At 50.6% G+C, this 19,292-nt stretch overlaps 8 protein-coding genes across 8 annotated transcripts; 5 read left to right on the forward strand and 3 right to left on the reverse strand.

Moving 5' to 3' along the window:
- Nucleotides 1-225: 225 nt before the first annotated feature.
- P174DRAFT_445406 (uncharacterized protein) lies at nucleotides 226-1,239 on the reverse strand (the record flags this gene model as incomplete). Its single annotated transcript, XM_024828334.1, has 1 exon — nucleotides 226-1,239. A coding segment is annotated over exon 1 (265 nt), but the record flags the coding sequence as incomplete, so codon positions are not given.
- Nucleotides 1,240-1,767: 528 nt separating this feature from the next.
- On the forward strand, nucleotides 1,768-4,465 carry P174DRAFT_434883 (PSP1 family protein; the record flags this gene model as incomplete). The annotated part of the gene is made up of 3 exons (XM_024825900.1): nucleotides 1,768-2,843; nucleotides 2,866-3,906; nucleotides 3,958-4,465. 3 exons carry the CDS (start codon nucleotides 1,768-1,770, stop codon nucleotides 4,463-4,465), a joined length of 2,625 nt encoding a protein of 874 aa, XP_024678089.1.
- Nucleotides 4,466-5,407: 942 nt separating this feature from the next.
- On the forward strand, nucleotides 5,408-6,710 carry P174DRAFT_507204 (60S ribosomal protein eL15). Its single transcript, XM_024831362.1, has 5 exons — nucleotides 5,408-5,452; nucleotides 5,564-5,650; nucleotides 5,931-6,087; nucleotides 6,154-6,380; nucleotides 6,457-6,710. The coding sequence occupies exons 2-5, from the start codon at nucleotides 5,564-5,566 to the stop codon at nucleotides 6,595-6,597; spliced, it is 612 nt and encodes a 203-aa protein (XP_024678090.1). The 5' UTR covers nucleotides 5,408-5,452; the 3' UTR covers nucleotides 6,598-6,710.
- A 721-nt stretch (nucleotides 6,711-7,431) lies between these two features.
- Nucleotides 7,432-11,660, forward strand: P174DRAFT_445408 (HECT-type E3 ubiquitin-protein ligase). Its single transcript, XM_024828335.1, has 4 exons — nucleotides 7,432-8,292; nucleotides 8,313-8,346; nucleotides 8,405-10,543; nucleotides 10,600-11,660. The coding sequence occupies exons 1-4, from the start codon at nucleotides 7,801-7,803 to the stop codon at nucleotides 11,517-11,519; spliced, it is 3,585 nt and encodes a 1,194-aa protein (XP_024678091.1). The 5' UTR covers nucleotides 7,432-7,800; the 3' UTR covers nucleotides 11,520-11,660.
- Nucleotides 11,661-12,917: 1,257 nt separating this feature from the next.
- On the reverse strand, nucleotides 12,918-13,302 carry P174DRAFT_378432 (uncharacterized protein; the record flags this gene model as incomplete). The annotated part of the gene is given in 3 exon segments (XM_024822834.1): nucleotides 12,918-13,013; nucleotides 13,029-13,112; nucleotides 13,159-13,302. 3 exon segments carry the CDS (start codon nucleotides 13,300-13,302, stop codon nucleotides 12,918-12,920), a joined length of 324 nt encoding a protein of 107 aa, XP_024678092.1.
- A 188-nt stretch (nucleotides 13,303-13,490) lies between these two features.
- P174DRAFT_378364 (zinc-dependent alcohol dehydrogenase family protein) lies at nucleotides 13,491-14,833 on the forward strand (the record flags this gene model as incomplete). The annotated part of the gene is made up of 6 exons (XM_024822829.1): nucleotides 13,491-13,598; nucleotides 13,668-13,752; nucleotides 13,811-14,011; nucleotides 14,072-14,217; nucleotides 14,275-14,587; nucleotides 14,640-14,833. 6 exons carry the CDS (start codon nucleotides 13,491-13,493, stop codon nucleotides 14,831-14,833), a joined length of 1,047 nt encoding a protein of 348 aa, XP_024678093.1.
- A 402-nt stretch (nucleotides 14,834-15,235) lies between these two features.
- Nucleotides 15,236-16,720, forward strand: P174DRAFT_445410 (uncharacterized protein). Its single transcript, XM_024828336.1, has 4 exons — nucleotides 15,236-15,403; nucleotides 15,538-15,809; nucleotides 15,871-16,327; nucleotides 16,379-16,720. Exons 1-3 carry the CDS (start codon nucleotides 15,401-15,403, stop codon nucleotides 16,325-16,327), a joined length of 732 nt encoding a protein of 243 aa, XP_024678094.1. The 5' UTR covers nucleotides 15,236-15,400; the 3' UTR covers nucleotides 16,379-16,720.
- A 96-nt stretch (nucleotides 16,721-16,816) lies between these two features.
- Nucleotides 16,817-18,251, reverse strand: P174DRAFT_424687 (E3 ubiquitin-protein ligase RNF103; the record flags this gene model as incomplete). The annotated part of the gene is made up of 3 exons (XM_024825222.1): nucleotides 16,817-17,486; nucleotides 17,584-18,119; nucleotides 18,201-18,251. The coding sequence occupies 3 exons, from the start codon at nucleotides 18,249-18,251 to the stop codon at nucleotides 16,817-16,819; spliced, it is 1,257 nt and encodes a 418-aa protein (XP_024678095.1).
- Nucleotides 18,252-19,292: the final 1,041 nt, after the last annotated feature.

Raw genomic sequence — 19,292 nt, forward strand, 5'->3', positions numbered from 1 at the left:
CCCTGTCGCGATTTCGATCCGACTACTTTATAGATTCTGTGGACAAATTTCAGTCCCGATCCAAAAAGTGTCGAAAATAATAAAAACAAATAAACGAAGTTATCAGCAAGAGAAAACAGCCTACTGTTTCTCTTCGAGCATTGAAGGACGAGCTACAATCGAGACCCCATCTTCGCGCAACGCCTTCGCCGCAAACTTCTGTGCTCGTTTAGACCGGAAGCCTGGTCGCTTCTTTCGTCGCCTTGCTTTTTCAGTTCGATTACGGCCACAAACGTTCTTTCATCGTCGAGGGATTGGCTTCGTTTGGGTTTGGATAGAAAATAAAGGGATGTTTTTTACTCTAGACTTGTAATTCTCCGACGTTTGATATGTCGGAAGCTTGCTCATACATCGGAACGCTCGCACAGACTTGTTCACGAAATTTTCTGCCTTTTGTATTCGTTGAGAAGTGCCAGTGATACCCAGGTCCATAAAGGGCTTCTGCGTTAAAAGGGGGAATTGTACATTGTTACTTTCTACGGTATGTGTTGAGTCTTCATATCATGCTTTACCCCGTTTTACACCCCGCATCCCCACAAAAATGTCAACCATTTTCACGCGCATGATTTTCTCAATCGTGGCTTTCTTCTGGGGCGTCTACATCTTCGCCTGGCGGAGCTCCAACCGCGATTTTTACTGCATCCCAACTTCAGTGTGTCTCAAACAAACGTCGATCAAGTCGAGCGCAGTGAGGCATACGGGCATGTAAACAAGCCGAAACCTCTTTTTTCCTACTTCTATCCTTGAAATTGCAGTCAGTGGGTCGAAACCTACCATTGAACTGTTCCTTGGGCCGACAGGTGCCAAAAATTGCCACAGACCCTTGAAGTCAGATCTCATTGGCCGTTGCTCGATTTGGGCTGAATAGTCCATATCATTATTTGAGGCCCCGGCTGTGAGGTCCGTTGGTGCTGAACCTTCCATAGCTTTCAATATCGCCACCTCAAGCTACTTCCCTTCATATCGCTCAGTATAGACATTATCCTATGCATCTGTCTGCTATTTACCCTGCCATTCTTTGCGTATCTGACTTAAACATTATCTTCATGCTATGCGTGCTTCATCTCATTTTCATTGACACTTCAATTTCACTGGTGCAACCTTGAACTAACATATCATGCAACAAGCTCATATTGTGCTAAGGTCACCGAAGCTCGTCCTCAGGGTCCACGCTCCTTCCAACACATTTGCAAAGTCAATTAGGGCCTATTCCTCTTATTTGTTTTCATTCTCTTGAAATTTGACCTATACACGAGTTGCTCTGGTTCATATCTTCTTCTAGTGAATACCTTGTGCTGCTTTACTTCTCGGCGCTGCACACAGAGTGGTGTTGGAAAAGTCAAAATCACTCCCTCCCTTCTGTCACTACATCCAAGCATCACCAATTTTCGGATATCAGTAAGTCGATATCTTTTACATTGCACCTGAAAGACTTCATCCCATCCTCATACGCTACACAGCCTCGGTGCTGTATTCTACTCAACCCGTCGGTGTGGGCTTCCTTATCTGTATCTGCTGTTGCTGTCCGGCCCGAAGTGTTTAGTTAGGCTTCGTCTGGATTTCTGACCTTGGGCTCCTACTCATCTCGTCTACTTGCTAGCTTTCTCTGGACTCCTACTGACCTGCTTGTTTTAGTCCCTGGAGTCTCAGTCACGACTGCGCCGTCGCCAGTGATTCAGCCTTTCTCGCAATCTACGCTTTGAGATAGGGTTGAGCTTACAGGACAATATGGCCGCGTCGTCTGAAAAGTCCACGCAGGAATCTAAACCTGCCGATCCGCCAGCAGTGTCCAGTAATGCGTCAGCCAGGCTTGAAAAAACCCATCCTGGAGTCCGTCGTTCGACGCCCGATTCGGAAGCTTTGGCATCTTCAGATGACGACGTAGAACACTCGCATCTGCCGTCAACATCTGTACCTGTTTCTGCACCCAAACCTACTCGCCGTACTTCATGGCTGAACGAGATTCCCCTCAATATGCCCCGAAAGGTGTCTCTGACTACTGGTTCGTTGATCTCAGGCACCGGTGCATCTAACCCGACCAGCCCCGCAACCGATCACACCGGATGGCCTTCGGGGTCAAGCCCTGGATTGGGCAGCCCAATGAACTGGAACCACGTCGGAAACAACTCGTTCACATGGGGCACAGGCATTTGGAATTCCGAATCCAGAAAAGAGCCGCCACCCCGACTCTCAGAGATTGTCCCGTCGCCTACGATGTCTAATGCGTCTGCTGCTAACAACTATTTTGCGGATGAGTTGCTGAGTCCCACTGCCCGCACTACATCTGGAGAGTCGGCGATCCCGTTCTCTATCCCGCTTCACCCCACGCCCAAGACCTATCGCTCGCAGTCATACTCCGTGGGACAGATGGATCCAGAATACTTGAACACGATGGCCAATAAGTCGGCGGCGCCGTATCCAGGTGGGCGGGCTCGGAATGCTGGACAGTACTCCGCGCTGCAACACCGATCGTCTCGGCCAAGCCTCCTTGGAGAACTTGGTCATGACCCTGCCACTCTCGGTCGTGTTCGTGAAGATGATGACGATGGCGGTAGCGGTAACAGTTCCGACGGTAGTCTCAACGCCTATTCGGCGAATCAGGCGCGCACAATTGAGCAACTCTCGCGGGAGAATGCAATTCTGCGCCAGGCTGCAGGTCAACTGGATAACAGACTTAGAGATCGCGCCATGTCTTCTGCGTCCACTGCCAGTGGATATGCAGTTGGTAGCAACTTGCGCAACCTCCATCGGATTCGTGGAACCGTCCGGAGGAGACGGACCTTGCTGTGGAGGATCTCGACGAAGTGGGCGACATACCGGTTATAGCAACATTCACAGCAGTCTGCGTAGAAGGTTTTCCGAGCATTCGGGGAACCTCGAGAAGCAGCTGCCTTCCACTCTCACCCCGCTTGAGAACCGTGCGCTGGAAAATATTCGTAAGGCCAATTGGCAGACTTCCCTTGGATTTGGCAGCCTCGCCGATATTCCTCAGAGCAGGCGACACTCTTTCGCAGACATTCCCATTCGGCACGCTTCTATTTCTGGCGACTCTCAAGCAGCGGCCACCTCCCGGGCTGGATTGGGAGATCGGGAAGACCGTCTTGTCAATATCAGTGATGGTTCCCTTTCAAATGCCCAGAGCCAGAATCGTGAGTATCACCGTTTGCATGTGGCTTCTCGTCCCGAGGAACATGAAATGGAAATGGAATATTTACGAGCTCGTCAATTTGCAGAATCCTACTTTGCTCGCGACCAAGCTCTTCGTGCTGCCGAAGGACCCTCTGCAGTTCCTACTTCGCTTCACCAGGCTTATACGATGCCGAACGCTTACGGCCGCCACCAGTCTGGTCTTGCACATGGCCATCAGAATCAGCTTCTGTATATCGTGACTTTCAAGTGCCACCGTGCCGACGTTTTCTACATTCAAGAAGACACTGGCTTGCAGGTGAAACCCGGTGACTTGGTTATTGTTGAAGCGGATCGTGGCACGGATTTAGGCACTATCCAGCATGCGAATGTATCCTTGCAGAGAGCCCGGGAGCTGAAACAGCAGTATGCAGAGGAACACTACAAATGGCTGATGATGTTCTCTCGGCAAGGCCAGAACGGAACCGCGAACGTGACTGGGAGTGTTCCAGCCCTGAGCGGAAGAAGCACTATCGGCGGCATGGGTCCTCATGGTCCGCATGGTGTGCAGGATTTAGCAGGAGATATCAAGCCTAAGCTCATCAAGAGACTTGCGCAGAACCACGAGATCCTGACGCTCCGCGACAAAGAGGGCAACGAGGCGAAAGCAAAGCGGGTCTGCCAGCAGAAAGTCGCCGAGCACAGACTCAACATGGAGATTCTTGATGCCGAATTTCAAATGTAAGGATTACGTCCGGGCCATCGAATTCATTGTACTAACTGCGACTACAGGGATTGGAAGAAACTCACTTTCTACTACTTTGCGGATTCGTACATCAACTTCAACTCTCTTGTGACTGATCTTTTCAAGATCTACAAGACCAGGATCTGGATGTCGGCAATTAACCCAGCATCCTTTGTGACTCCGCCAACTGCTGGTTTACCACCTCCGGGAGGTGTTGGAAATGGCGACGGCCGAGTGTACGGCGCAGCTCGAGACGGCATGGATGTTGGCAGAGACACGGTGGGCAATAAGGTCGGGCCCTTGCGCAGCACCTACACAGATCCTTATCAGCCTTTCCCTCATGGTGCCCGACAGCCTGATTCCGGCCTTGGTGAACTCGCACCCAGTGCCGATCCCTTCTCTGCATACCCGCCAAACGCTTATGGTGGGACCTTGGACACTGGCTATATCGACTATGCCGCGCATAGCCCTGGCGTGGGCGGTGGTCCGTCTCGAGTTCATAATGCGCCAAATGACTGGACCACCCGGTTCCAGGGCCTGTCACTTGGATCTTGAATGAGAGCCATCGTACCCTTGGTTCAAGGTATCGCTGTCTCCTATACATCATGTTCGCTGTTGATTCAGTGAAATGACATGCACACTGTACTTTTCTTCTCCATCTCCATGTTCTGTTGGGGTTCCACCTATTTTCGAAAGTGTTCTTTATTCAGTGATTCCCATTTCTCCAGTCGTTCCTTTTCGATCTCTCTCGTCGGCTTTTGCCACTTTCTTCCAACGCTCTAGAAAACCTGTGACGGATCTGCTAAAAGATTTACGATCTGTCGCTATGCTGATACCTAATAGACCTCAACTCATGAATTGATGGCTTTCCCTGATTGCTTTTCCGACTACACTCAAGCAGCTGTACATCAGCACTTGCGCTTTGTTCTCCTCTTCGTTTCCTTCTACGATCTTACATACAGGTGCTTCTTGCGTGCCGTCTCACATTCATTACCATACTACTGTCCTGTTCTGTACACGGTGCCACAATGATAGTTACGAATGACTTTGGTGCAGTCGTGATGGTTTGCAGGGTTGGAACAGTTGAGAGACTTTTCTTTTTCCTTTTCCTTGCGAAACAGAAACGAAGAATATTGAAATTTTCTTACTACGGGTAATAAAATTGAACTCTACATTTAGACAAGAAATAAAATTGTTCATGCTTGCAATTGATAAACTTTTGCCTCTCCTCCTTGCGCTCCTAGTACATCAGAATAGGGCACGTGCCGAACCACACCCAGCTGTTGTTGCCTTGCGGCCTTAGGGCTGGACCTAGAATGCAGTGACCTAACCTGATAAGGAAAAGGAGGATTTCTGATCCACATTTGACACCTTAGGCATAAACAAGGGTTAGTGTCAAAGCTGGTTGGTGGATGCGGTTAGGCTCGCGCTCGCCTAATTTGCTAGTGTCCCACACACAACACCTCGCAGAAGAGATCATCTTTCCCTTCAATCTTTCCAGAGCGACATCGACGACAACCGACGACCTGCCACGCCGACAAGGTACGTATTCGCGCCCCCTCAAATTGCGATAGAATTTGCCTCGAATTGATTCCAATAATCCGATTCAATGTCTTCGCAATTGTCTGATTCGTCAAAGCTGATCGATTCCAGATGGGTGCCCTCAAGTACGTGGAAGAGATCCAAAAGAAGAAGCAGTCCGACGTGATTCGCTTCCTGCTGCGTGTCCGTTGCTGGGAGGTGAGAATCCCCCCCTCAATTTCGAACATTTGACATCCCGCCGGGAGGTGAGAAAAAACCTCGTTTGCTTTGCCATAGGATACCCTCGAAAAAAGAGAATTTTTTTTTGATTCTGGGTGTTGCTGGGCTCGGCTTCGAAGATCGCAAATTTCGCTCACAAAGCTTGCTTTTCTTTCCCGCCGGCGGATGATGTGGATGTGGCACACAAGACAAGTTATATTTGGACTTGTGTTGTCTTGCTATACACTCGTTGAACTTTGCTGAGAGTGCATCAATATAGCTCCGTCAACTGAACGCTATCCACCGTGCTTCCCGTCCTTCTCGCCCCGACAAGGCTCGTCGTCTCGGCTACAAGGCCAAGCAGGGCTATGTTGTCTACCGTGTCCGTGTGAGACGTGGTGGCCGTAAGAGGCCTGTGCCCAAGGGTGCCACCTACGGTATGTTTCGCGAATCCAGGAGATTTTGAATATAAGAGATTGGACTAATGTGGCTTCGGATTACAGGCAAGCCCACCAACATGGGTGTTAACCAGCTCAAGTACCAGCGTGCTCTGCGTGCCACCGCTGAGGAGCGTGTCGGTCGTCGCTGCGCCAACTTGCGTGTCCTGAACTCCTACTGGATCAACCAGGACTCCACCTACAAGTACTTCGAGGTCATCCTCGTTGACCCCCAGCACAAGGCTATCCGCCGCGATCCCCGCATCAACTGGATCTGCAACGCTGTCCACAAGGTTCGTCTACAATGCTCGTGCAACTCGGCGCGATTCTGGGAATTTCGCTGCACTCTTGCTAACATTTCCTGTACAGCACCGCGAGAGCCGTGGTCTCACTGCCACCGGCAAGAAGTCCCGTGGTATCAACAAGGGCCACCGCTACAACAACACCCGTGCTGGCCGTCGCCACACCTGGAAGATCCACAACACCCAGAGCTACTGGAGATACCGTTAGATGTAGAACATTGGGTGTTCATGGGGGTTGGTGGTTATGGAAAATTTCTCTCTTCGAGGATGTGTTTATTCCGACAAAAACTCGCTTCTGTGACTTTGTCATTGAATCATCAGGGTGCGAGCCTAATGCAACAGATCTTTCGGATCGGATGTTAGCAAAAACCTTTCTCTGTTTCTTTCTATGATTCCCTTAACGAAGTACGACGACTCTTTTCTTGGTTCAGGACGCTCCCTGCAGCTTGTAGTGGACTGGTAGGCTAAACATAGACCAACGTCAATCTGCAACCTGTTGTAATTGATATGCACTGCAGGTGGTGTCAATTACCGGTTTGACGCCGAATAGCCGCAAGTGGAAGACGTTCGGACATGCTGATGTTGCAGCAACCCGGAACATGGTTTTTTGGTTAACTAAGATACCACTTAGCCCAAGTTGTCAGAGATTGTGAGACTAGTCGGAGCTTCAGCGCCCAAAATAGCAGCAGTTCGTGACATCCGAGCGTCACATCCAAGACCAGCGCCTAAGGCGCGGGTCGACCCCATAACCGTGGTCCAGTAGGGCGACGCCGAGGTAGGCTGTCGCAAGAGTTGGCAAGACATGATCTAGTTGATAATTTCTTTCATCCTGGTTTCTTTCTCACACTTCCAGAATGCCTATGACTACCTTGACAGTCTTAAAGATCTCTCGAAACTATATATTCGTTGATACTGGCTCACTGTGGCTGAAGTTCCCACTCTTCTAGCTTCAAAGAAGCTCAAGGTGACATTAATAAGGTATTAACCGCTTTCTACCACTGCCCCTGACTAATCGCTCTCTTACTCATCAACCATCCACCACTTATCATCATCATTAGAGTTGCATCGAGTGCGGCTACCTCTTTTTGGTTCCCTTTTTGGTTACTGAGGTCACTTGGTTCAGTCGATCTGTTCCAGGTTTTTTTCGGCAGGATCCGACCCAGTTTAAACCTCCTTCATACCTCCAACTCTCCTATCTACCTAGTACCTATGTTGCCTCCTTTCTATCTCTAACAAGCGTCGCTGCGGTTCCTGCACATACTCCCGTTGATCAGACGACACTTGTGCAATACCTAGTTTACCAGGCCTTGAATTAACCTACGTCTGCTTGTAGTCTACGAAGCACTTATTGCACGCCTGGAGTTGTTCCAGCTCAGACAGTCACCAGATATACACAAGCTAATGCGCCCATATGCCGTCGCGGTCCGCGTATAACCATCCTCATCCTCCGACTCTGAACTCCTCCAGCGTCTATCCGAACACCGCCCTTCTCTCTTCTTCAGCGGAGAGGAGTGCACAACGCCACATCCAGCACGATGCTCCCATCCTGCCGACGATGACCGGCAACCCGGCGACCTCGCCTCCCCACAATCGAGGTCATTCTCGTTCGATCAGTCACCCGTTTCCGTCCGCCTTTGGCGGCAAAAGACGCAACCCGAACCCGGGTTTCTTAGACTCTGACTCCGACGATGACGACGTTGAGGTGACGCATCTTCCCGATGTGCTTTCTAGTAGCCCCAGGAAAGGCTCCTCACGCCCGTTGCCGGGTGCAGAGGCGATCTCAACAGGAAAATGCATGACGTGCAACTCTACTGTTCGATGGCCGCGGGAGTTAAAGGTTTTCCGGTGTACGGAGTGCTTGACTGTAAATGATCTGGAGCCGTACACTTCGAAGGATTTGGGGGTCAAGGGAGCTCGCGGAAGGATGGGAAGTCTGGTCTGTCCATACCGAGAAAAGGTGTGCCGAATTTACCTGGTGACTCTTACAGTTGATCTGGGCTAACTTGCAGAACCAGCGGTTCCTCTCTCCGTGGAACGGACACGGTCCATAATCGATAATTGCGTTTCATCTTATTTGCGACGGCTTTTAGACGCGCCTGTGCCTCAAGGCTTCACGTCAGGTAATCGATCTGAAAAACCCTCGGCTATAGGGCGGGATGAAAATCGTGCGCATACACATGACCATGGTTCGGGTTTACTGTCTGAGCCGCGCGTGGATGCTCGAGCGCGCAGTTCGTCTGCGTCCAGTAAACCCGGGAAACCAGATTGGTTCAACGGAGTCTCAAATCCTTTGAAGCCTACGGCCAGCTCCTTGGCGCCACATGCGGACGTTAGGGATCCTCGGCTACGTAGTCGCAACAACTCGGACGTGCAGATTCCACCCAAAGGCGAACGCTTGCCCCGCGAAGTAGGAAGGCCGTCTGAGCGGGACATCAAGGATCGACCTAGTCACCCTTACATCTTCAAGCCCCTAGAAGAGTACATACTAGCTTCGTTCAAAGGCTGCGACAGTTTGAATGCGTCCTTTGTTACATCACAGCCTCCCTTAATGGCTGAGAACGCCAGTTCTGAGCATAGCCCTCCAAAACCGAAGGTGGAGAGCAATGAGGCGCTCTCTCATGCGCATCCAGCATTTGAGATCGATGCAAAGACCCTTTTGATTGGAGACCTAGCCGAAAATTCTTCTTGGTGGATGAATGACGGGGACCCAAACTATGGCCTCGGCCATTCACATTCGAAGGGAAAATCTTCAAATCCTTCGAAAGCAGTTACCTCGAGGAGTCCGCGGATCAATTGGTCTCAATTGGCAGAGTGGCATCATTTGATCATGACAGCTGGTTCGTCATGGGTCGAGCGCTGGACAGCCATGAGGCCCGTTGACGAGCGTGGTGATGAATGTCACGGGCGGAGCAAGTTATGGGACTCTGTGGACATGTGTGCGATTGAGAGAGACATTACAGAATCACGTCTACATCTTCACAGAACCTTTCTCAAAGCTGCGGAAAATCTGGTCAAGCGGCCACGACGACCACTACACAAACCTGAAGAGATACGGTTCCTTCTGATACTCCTCGTTAATCCCTTGATATACCCATCGAGCTCTTCCTCGCGACCTGTCAATCTCACCCAATCCCAAGGTGGCAGGCGACCGTCCCATCCAAAGGACAGTGGTGAGAGGATACCGCCCCGTGATGCTAGACCTTCCCGCAAAGAACAATTGGGACCTTCTGCGCTCCGTAGTGGACCCCCAGGCCATCATTTTGGCATCGTCAAGCGCATACTGGGCTTAATGGCACACTTGCCCAATGATTGCCATCACTATCTCGTCTCCTGGTTTTCACGCCTTCCTACTGGACAGTTTGAGAAATTAGTGGACCTGGTGGGCAGCTTCGTTACTTACCGTCTTAGTCGGCAGCAAGGACGGAAACGCAGCGAGGCTATCGAAAATGATAACAGTCTGGTACCCAGTTTCAGCAGTGCTGCTGGGAATACTCCTGCGGAACTGCACGCTGCGATTAATGGTAGAGGCCCCAGCAAGCCAGCGAAAGACAAGCGGATTAAGCCCGTGGTGTACGGTGATGATTGGCAGATACGGGCGGCAGCAAGGGTGATGTCTCTGCTATTTACAGCAAACGATACGAGTGTTGCTCGGAAGCCAGATGCAGCATTTGGCCAGGAAGCAGGCTCCTCGGCAAGTAGAGCTGCGGCGAATCGCCGAGGACATAAGGTCCCGATCAGCGCTTTCTATAATTCACTGCTGGATTATTCTGACCTCGTGGCGGATTTCGAAGCCTGGGAGTCAAAAATGGCCAAGTTCTCGTTCTGTCAATACCCTTACTTCCTCAGTATTTGGGCGAAAATACATATAATGGAACATGACGCTCGTCGCCAAATGGAAGTGAAAGCTCGGGAGGCATTCTTCAATAGTATACTGAGTCGAAAGGCGATAAGTCAGTATCTCGTATTGAAGGTCCGGCGGGATTGTCTGGTTGACGACAGTCTACGGAGTGTTAGCGAAGTGGTGGGTTCTAACCAAGAAGAGATAAAAAAGGGCCTACGCATTGAATTCGTTGGTGAAGAGGGTGTTGATGCGGGAGGCCTTCGCAAAGAATGGTTTCTTCTGCTTGTTCGGGAAATTTTTGACCCTCATCACGGTATGTCGACGGCGTTGCACACGAAAACGGAAGAGAGCTCAAGCTAATTGATACAGGACTCTTTCTATATGACGAGGACTCCCAATTCTGCTATTTTAACCCCTATTGCTTCGAATCATCTGAACAATTTTTCTTGGTTGGAGTGCTTCTTGGACTGGCTATCTACAATTCAACGATTCTAGACATTGCGCTTCCGCCGTTTGCCTTCAAAAAGCTGTTGGCTGCTGCTCCGCAGACCAACGGGCCGCAACCATCGAGTGCCCGGTCAAACTACAAATGTACATTGGATGACCTGGCAGAGTACCGTCCTGCACTCGCCAAAGGGCTTCGGGCCCTTTTGGAGTTTGATGGAGATGTTGCCGATACATTCTGTTATGACTTTGTGGCTCACGTCGATCGCTATGGCGAGGCGGTTGCGGTGCCTCTCTGCCCTGGAGGCGAAACGAGGCCGGTCACCAATGCGAATCGACGGGAATTTGTGGAATTGTATGTTCACTACATGCTAGACACAGCAGTCACTCGACAATTTGAGCCCTTCAAAAGAGGGTTCTTTACCGTGTGTGGCGGCAACGCACTCTCGCTGTTCCGACCCGAGGAGATCGAGTTACTTGTTCGCGGCTCGGACGAAGCGCTGGATGTTGCCTCGCTTCGAGCGGTTGCTACATACGACAATTGGTCTCATCCCCGGCCGGAGAACATTCCGGTTGTTCGTTGGTTTTGGGAATTCTTCGAGAATACCGACCCCCAGGCGCAGAGGAAGATCCTTTCGTTCATTACAGGCAGTGACCGGATACCGGCCATGGGGGCGACAAGTCTTACGATCCGGCTGGCATGCCTCGGAGACGATGCGTCGCGGTATCCTATCGCACGAACGTGTTTTAACACGCTGGGCCTGTATCGATATCCCACGCGGGAGAAATTGGAGCGGATGCTCTGGGAAGCGGTGGGGAACAGCGAAGGGTTTGGACTGAAGTGATTGAATATGTTGTGGGAAACTCCGAATAGATACCTTGTTACACCTCAGGGGCAGGTTACCCTGTAAGGAGCTAATCATCAGTCCTTGTCAATGCCATTTTTAGTCGAGGGATGTCATATATCTTCAATGAGCGCTAGCCGCTATCTCTCTGATCGTCGTACCTTTCTGCCTGTCTAGTCATACCTGTCTCATGGTCGTAGCTGTTCTAGTCTGTCACCTGATGTCGGACTCCGAGAAAAGCAAAGAGACGGTCATCAAAATAGTGGTGAGACGCGTCTAGCGGTCTCATTATTGAGCGCCCCCAGATTGGCGTGGGGTTTAGAAGAGTTCTAGACCCGAAAATCTCACCGTTGACAGTCGATATGTCCGAAGAGTGAAGATCCAGGTCATCTATTCATGCTTAATCGGTGTAAGGATTCGATCTGTTCTCAGGTCATGGGACACTGGCGAGCGAGCAGCCGAGCCATTGACTTTTGGGGTTCCGGGACAGAAATAAACAAACATGGTAGGATAGTCGATACCCGACGAAGGATCAGTGCAGTGCAGTTACTGTCCGGGTATGCGGTGCATTATTGTCGCAGTCAGGGAGCATCAGCATCCCACCTGCAGTAGACTACAGTAGTGTAGTAGACAGCTGTTGTGGAGAAGCGGTGTGGGATGATATCCCTGTGCGCGTACGAAGTACAGGTTAGGTAGTCTAGATCCTGGGGGAAGAGTAGACTCGGATGGGCATGTGGAAAGGTCAGGACTGGTGTCTGACAGTATTTGTCTAATTTGTTCTTGGAGGTTGACTCGTTGATAGTGGCAGGTGAATCATACCGCCCATATTATTGATGTTGTTTACTTTCTACCTATCTATCTATCTAGTCAGGAACAGCGACATGCTCTCCGACAACGACAACCAACCTGTTTGCCTATGACGAGGTCATAGCGGGGCCGAAACGGGGACATTCTAGGAGAGTCTGTGGGGGAGGAACGTCATTGCGGATACGGGAGGGGAGCTCTTCCACCGAGGAACTGATTTCCACTGTTTGTGCTTTGTACGTAGTTGGGAAGTGAAGACAAATTGGGCGTGATAGTTAGTGCCTATATGGATCCCAAGGGTCAAGAGTTAATATGGAGCTATAGTCTCCAGCTGAAGTCATTTGATCCACTTGCTCTTGTGTGCCTTGATGTTTTGTGAAGGTTTGCTCTGATAAAGTCGAGATGGAGACATCGTATCGGGAATACCGGTGGAGTGTAATTTGGGTATGGTCCACTGGAACACGATACACGGTGCAGTGTACACGTTGGTCACTGCCTGGTATCAATTGATCGAGTTTCGACTAGTCAATTGATATCGCAGATATAAAATGAATTGATCAACGTGAAAATAAAGATTACCACCCGCGTGAATAATCAGACTAAATGGCAAAAAAAGATTATCTTTTCGCCAGTAGCTTCGGGGAACCGGGCTGGAGGCACAAGGACATCACCTGACAGTGGAACTCTGGGCTGTTTGTGCTAGACCCACTGAGATGGAGCGTGGTGTCCCGAGTCTAGCACCAGCTTCCGTTGATGGCTGATTCCGATACAGTTGGTGCTTGACCTGCCCTGGTCCGGTAGATTGATGAATGGGGGAAAAGATGGAAAGTCTGACTTCATTGGCACCGGAAAATGCATGCCTGAGGTTAGATTTTGCTGTTCCCCCTCGGTTCCCCTCCTTCACTGTTTGGGATTTGGATCCTTTGAAACAATAAGTAGCCTTGACTTTCCTCCTCTTGTCTTCTCTTTTCTTCCTCATCTTCTCTCCAGCTTCCTCTTCTTCATCTTCATACCCTTCGCTTTCTTTCCTGCTTCCCTTATCCTCCTTTCTTGGTAAGTTCAACTTGCTTCCTTTGTTCTCTTCATCGAGTCTTGCCTTGAGTATCTGACATTGACTGGCGGGGGTTAATAGATCGCAAGGCTTAATCCCACCTCACATCAGTCACAATGGGTTCCAATCTCCCTCAGACCATGAAGGCTCTCAGATATGAGAAGCCTGAGGTCCACAGCGTTGTCCAGGTTCCTCTGCCCACTCTCCGTGAGAACGATGTCTTGGTACGTTGTCAACCCAATCGATATTCTGCACACCTCAGAATCGGATGGCTGACCAATATGCATGTATAGATCAAGGTCAAGGCTTGCGGTGTCTGCGGTACCGATCTTCACATCCACGAGGGTGAATTCATTGCCAAGTTCCCCCTGGTTCCTGGTATGCCTGCTTCCTCGACAATCGCCGTGGTTCTCGAACAGTAGACTAACCGCTGCAGGCCATGAAACTGTTGGTGTTGTCGCTGCTGTCGGTTCCAAGGTCAAGGGCTTCGAGATTGGTGAGCGTGTTGTTGCCGATAACTCTGAGCTCTGCGGCGAGTGCTTCTACTGCCGTCGCGGTGATGAGCTGTTCTGCGAGCACTTTGAGGCTCATGGTGTCACCATGAACGGCGGTTTTGCCGAGTACTGTGCCTACCCTGGTATGTTGTATATTCTCGACCCAACCACAGTATCTTGCAACTAACCACATCGGACTGTAGCCAAGAGAGTCTTCAAAATCAAGAACCTCTCCGATGTCGACGCCACTCTCCTGGAGCCTGCCTCCTGCGCCGCCCACGGTCTGGACAAGATCGCCCCCAAGATGGGCTCTTCTGTTCTGCTGTTCGGTGCTGGCCCCACTGGTCTGGTATGTGGTTTCAGGTCTGGTAGCTCTGTGACATGACTGGAAGCTGACTGTGCGTAGATCCTCGCCCAGATGCTCCGTCTGAACGGTGGATGCAAGGTGACCGTTGTTGCTCCTGAGGGTCTCAAGATGGACCTCGCCAAGAACCTCGGTGCCGGTGATGAATACGTCGCCCTCTCCCGCAAGGACCCCTCCGCTCAGTTCGAGAAGGTCAAGTCGGAGAACCCGTACGGATTTGACATCGTTGTCGAGGCCACTGGTAACCTCAACATCCTCAACGACTCCATCAACTATGTCCGTCGCGGCGGTAAGCTCGTCGTGTACGGTGTGTACGCCAACAAGGACCGTGTCTCATGGCCCCCTGCCAAGATCTGTAAGTTTCATTCCCCTTGTTTTCGCCCACTGTTTGCTAACAAACACGTTAGTCGGTGACGAGATCAACATTGTCGGCAGTTTCTCCGAGGTGTACAAGTTCCCTGCTGCCATCGACTACCTTGACACGGGCAAGGTCAAGGTCAACGGCATCGTGAACAAGGTCTTCAAGATCGAAGAGTGGGAGCAGTGCCTGGAGTCGATGAGGAACAAGTCTGCCATCAAGGCCGCCATTGTCTTCGACTAGAGGGTTGATTGGATAGACTTGGGTTGGGGTCAGACAAAATTCTGGATTGGGTCAGAACTGAGCTTTGAACATTCTTCATGTAATGATTTATGACATATACGATGATATTATTCCTTGAATAATAGAAAGAGATGTATCTCAAGTACTAGCAGAGTCCTGGCCCAGGCTTATGGGAGGGCCGGTCTGGTTATACGTGTAGGGGGAACGAGGACCTTGAGGGAGTGGTGACTTGTTGGTGCCATCAGCCCCCAAGGTAGCAATGACGTATCCGGTCTGGCCTACCACACAACAACACAATATCCTTAAGTAATTTACAAGAATCTTGGCGCTCATTGATCTGTTCGATTTAACTTCTGTATCAGCAATTCATAATTTGTAAAACTAAAATCAGACTCAGGAAAGCAAAGACCATTGATGTTGTTGTAAACGACGGCATCCCAATCCACTCCGCTCCACCTCCAATACAGTATTCCGTAATCCTCCAACGCTCACAACTCCCCGCCCTCACCTCCAGACCCGTCCCTCAACCCGCCCCAAAACAATAAAAAAAGAAACGAAAATAAAAAAATGGTCAAGCCATTAACCTTCAAAGGCGACAAGCCCAAAAAGCGCAAACACCGCGAAATCGCCTCCACAGAATCGAAATTCGGCACCGACACAACCACAAGCACAGGCACAGGCGCAAGCACAAGGACCCCGCAGAGGAAACCCAGCACCTCGAAGACAGCGCCGAAGACCAGAGCTGGGTATCGGCCGACACGCCATCGGATATCGCAGGCCCGGTGGTGCTCGTTTTGCCGTCCGATCCGCCGACGTGTATCGCGAGCGATGCGAACGGGAAGGTGTTTGCCAGCGAGCTGGAGAATCTGATCGAGGGGGATGCGGCGACGGCGGAGCCGCATGATGTGCGGCAGGTGTGGGTTGCGACGAGGGTGGCGGGGACGGAGTCGTTGAGTTTTAAGGGCCATCATGGGAAGTACGTCGCCCCCTGTCTTAATAGCAAAGGGAGGGGGAATACTGATAAGTGATGGGGACAGATACCTAAGCTGCGATACGTACGGGATCCTGAGTGCGTCCGCGTCCGCAATCTCGCACTACGAATCGTTCGTTGCGCTCCCCTCGACCGATATTCCGGGTACGTTTGCGCTGCAGACGGGCGGAGGCGACAAGGAGGCATTTGTGTGTGTGCGGGAGGCGTCGTCGAGCAGCAAGGCGAGCGGGCGCGTGATCGAGGTGCGCGGCGACGCGGGCAGTCTGGGTTTTGAGACGACGTTGCGGATCCGCATGCAGGCGCGGTTCAAGCCGCGGATCAAAGCGAGCAAGGAGACCAAGGCGAGGGAGAAGATTAGTCGGAAGGAGTTGGAGGAGATTGTGGGGAGACGGCTGGAGGAGCATGAGGTTAAGAGGTTGAAGAGGGCGAGGAGGGAAGGGAATTTCCATGAGGAGGTGCTCGATGTGAGAGTGAAGGGGAAGCATGACAAGTTTGCTTGGTAGGTTTGGCCTCTTTTGTCTGATTCTGGCTAATGCTGATGCCGATGTTGGTAGATTGGCGGAGAACCTTAGGGAGGTCAATTACCTGCGTTTGAGATGAGACGCACTGGACAATTGCATTCGGGAATGCCCAGAGGAAGGGCCCTTCTCGCAGATGACGCGAGAATGCGCACTACAGCGACGGATTCTATGAGGGCGACATTTCTATCTGCTGGGAGGACAGGCCTGGACTCATTCGAGATTGAGCGTGACGCGCCTTGATGTGCGTACTACACCTCGAACAATGGGTGAATGACTGTCGGGCCTGAGACGCTTTGAATAGTCTGGTTTGTTCATCTGTATGCATTATCATCTATATGATGAGCAAGACCTAAATAAACCTAAAGTATTTTCATAAACCAAGGGTATCATCCCACCGCAACACCGTACAATATATCCCCAATCGAGTAGAATCCAGCAATCAATGCTCAGTCTCAACATAATCCCGATGAACTACCATATCGCGTCCGCAGACGTCGTGTAGTATTCCGCCGGTAGAACGCTTTTCTTACACAGCGGGCAAAGACTGCTTATCTGCGTAAGGGAAACGTCTATGCAGCTCGGATGAAAGATATGGCCGCATGGAAGTTCCCGCACGATCGTTGTTCCCGAGACAAAGTCATCAAGACAGATTGCACAGGTGGGCTGTGACCTGCTGGCAGAGCCGCTGCACTCGCGCGCAGAGGGAGGTCGACTGCTCTCACACGTAATTGCAGTTTCCGGTAGTCTGATGGTGGAACTGCTTGCTTGCATTTCTGTCTCCTTGTAGACTAGACGAGGCTCTTTGTGGTCAACAGATGGTATCGAACTTGTATCATCGGCTCTTGCCAGTGTGATCTGGGTTTGACTAGGGCTGCCTCTCAAAGACGCTTTTGAGGGGATGTTGACAGAGGGGTAGACGTATGTGGGGATTTGATCAAGAACCTCCCGCGAAACCCTGATTTGATGTAGTCCGAAATTTTCAATATCAGCTTCGCCGGCAGAGATGTGACGTTCGAGGGCTAGTCGGCGTCTCTTCTGCACGAATTGATAACATAGAAGGATGATGATACTGAGAACCAGTACCATTCCCAAAATTGCGAGGATGAACCCCAGAGACTGGGCATGTTTCGATGATCCTCCGCTGCAGAAGAGGCAGAGCAAGGTCAGCCGAACGGATCCCGCATATCAGTATTCCTTGTGAACTATGGGTCGTCTTACCATAATCTATGAGAGCAAACAATCGAACGATACCATGCTGATCCTGAGCCAGGGCAGAAGACTCATTTAGATTGCTATCCGTATCAAATCCGACCAACGTCGCATTATCAGAGTACCACGACAGCTGCTGCATGAGTGTCTCTCCAGCAGGACCGGGGATTGCATAGACTGGATAGTTGTTCCGACTTTTCCATGCTCCATCATCACCCAGATTCCAGATAGAATCCTCCGGCGCAGGCGGCTTCGAGTCGTTTGTAGAAGGTAGAAAGAAGATCAGCGCTTCCACGCCTTGTTGTTGCGACGCATTAAGAAATGACTGGGTACAATCGATAGATACCCACGGCGCTAAGCCGATGTTGGGGAAGTTCAACGGAGCGACATGGCTATGGCGAGTCGAGTTGGACGGCACAAGCGACGCTGTGGCATTGTTGCATGGATCCTGAGGATTAAGGCTAGGGACAAAGAGTAGTCCTCTTACTGGACCCTTGTCTGGTGCATTTTGAGTAGATAGCGTCTGGATTGTCCCGTCAAGCACTACATGGAGGCTATCGGTTTCCTGTTGGTAGCCGCAATGTAAGCGGGCAACCCATTTGCTGACATTGATTCATGATTGACCTGTACCACTGGTGAAACATACATTGATTGCTCGAGTTGCGTTCGTTGCTCTCCCAGATCCTTCGAAAAACATCGGAGCCGTGGCTAGCGATTGGGCGGCTATGATGGTCAGACATGGTCAGCCCAGTTTCCAACAGAAAGCCACTGTCCAAAGTGCATGGCTATACCAGAGGTATAGATGAATATTGCAAAGGAAAAGAGGCACAGTGCACTATCTGAAGATGAAGATGAGGATGAGGATGAGGGGTCATACACATGCTTGCGGTATACCACACCGCTGCCACTCAGCGTCAATGAATGGGCGTCGAAGAATATAAAAGGTCAAGATCGAGTAGAAGACAACATTTCGCACGATTAATAAAATGCCAAGAGGTTGTAACGCATATGCATAGCTTTTTCAATCAGGAAAATGCAAGAGCAGAATACAGAGATGTATCTAAAGGGAGGAGGAAAAAGGCCAGAAAGGTTGTTCTCAATAGTTGCAGGTGATAGATAAATAATATAGTACCCGAAATCGACGATCATCCCAATAAGGTCTTCTCCTCAGGTACCGGAGGAGGACAAGTCCCATCCTACTGATCTTGTCCTTTTGGCCTGTTCTTTTTCCCCTTTTTCTTCTTCCCTGTTGTCAGCGTGCAAATTCTGATTCAGCTCCTTGATCAAAGATAGAAATGCCGCTTGCGGTCAGACTCTAATGACGTTTGCGGGGACTGGCCACACATTGAGAAACCGATTTTGAATAAAATGGGAGGAATCTGAACAGAGGGGTTCACAGTATGCCTGTGCCTGCAGATGATACGGTCTGCCACGGTATCATCAGCAGAATCTTCAGTCATATCCGTCATCCGGTCTGTTCATAGGCAAGCTGTCTGTGCTCATCCCACGCTGATCGACAAGTGGAGCTCCTGCAAGGAAGGATACAGTACGGAGCACTGTTGATAGATGATGGATCAGTCCACATCTCCACTTCAAGACAAGACTCGAGTCCGTAGATCATGTCCTATCACTCTCAGCTACAAAGGAAGGATAATCAAGTCCGTAACATGAATATCTGTACCCCTGAGACGTAGTAGAAACTGTGAATTGCTTGGCCGGTGACTCTTATCACCCTAAA

Source organism: Aspergillus novofumigatus (assembly GCF_002847465.1).
Source record: "Aspergillus novofumigatus IBT 16806 chromosome Unknown P174scaffold_9, whole genome shotgun sequence".
In the NCBI taxonomy this organism is placed as follows: Eukaryota; Fungi; Ascomycota; class Eurotiomycetes; order Eurotiales; family Aspergillaceae; genus Aspergillus; species Aspergillus novofumigatus.

Coding starts and splice junctions, on each gene's coding strand:
- P174DRAFT_507204 (XM_024831362.1), top strand. CDS start 5,564: ATGGGTGCCCTCAAGTACGTGGAAGAGATCCAAAAGAAGAAGCAGTCC. Junction 5,651..5,930: donor TGCGTGTCCGTTGCTGGGAG/GTGAGAATCCCC, acceptor GCATCAATATAG/CTCCGTCAACTGAACGCTAT. Junction 6,381..6,456: donor TCTGCAACGCTGTCCACAAG/GTTCGTCTACAA, acceptor TTTCCTGTACAG/CACCGCGAGAGCCGTGGTCT.
- P174DRAFT_445408 (XM_024828335.1), top strand. CDS start 7,801: ATGCCGTCGCGGTCCGCGTATAACCATCCTCATCCTCCGACTCTGAAC. Junction 8,347..8,404: donor TCTGTCCATACCGAGAAAAG/GTGTGCCGAATT, acceptor TTGCAGAACCAG/CGGTTCCTCTCTCCGTGGAA. Junction 10,544..10,599: donor AATTTTTGACCCTCATCACG/GTATGTCGACGG, acceptor TAATTGATACAG/GACTCTTTCTATATGACGAG.
- P174DRAFT_445410 (XM_024828336.1), top strand. Junction 15,810..15,870: donor TTTAAGGGCCATCATGGGAA/GTACGTCGCCCC, acceptor TGATGGGGACAG/ATACCTAAGCTGCGATACGT.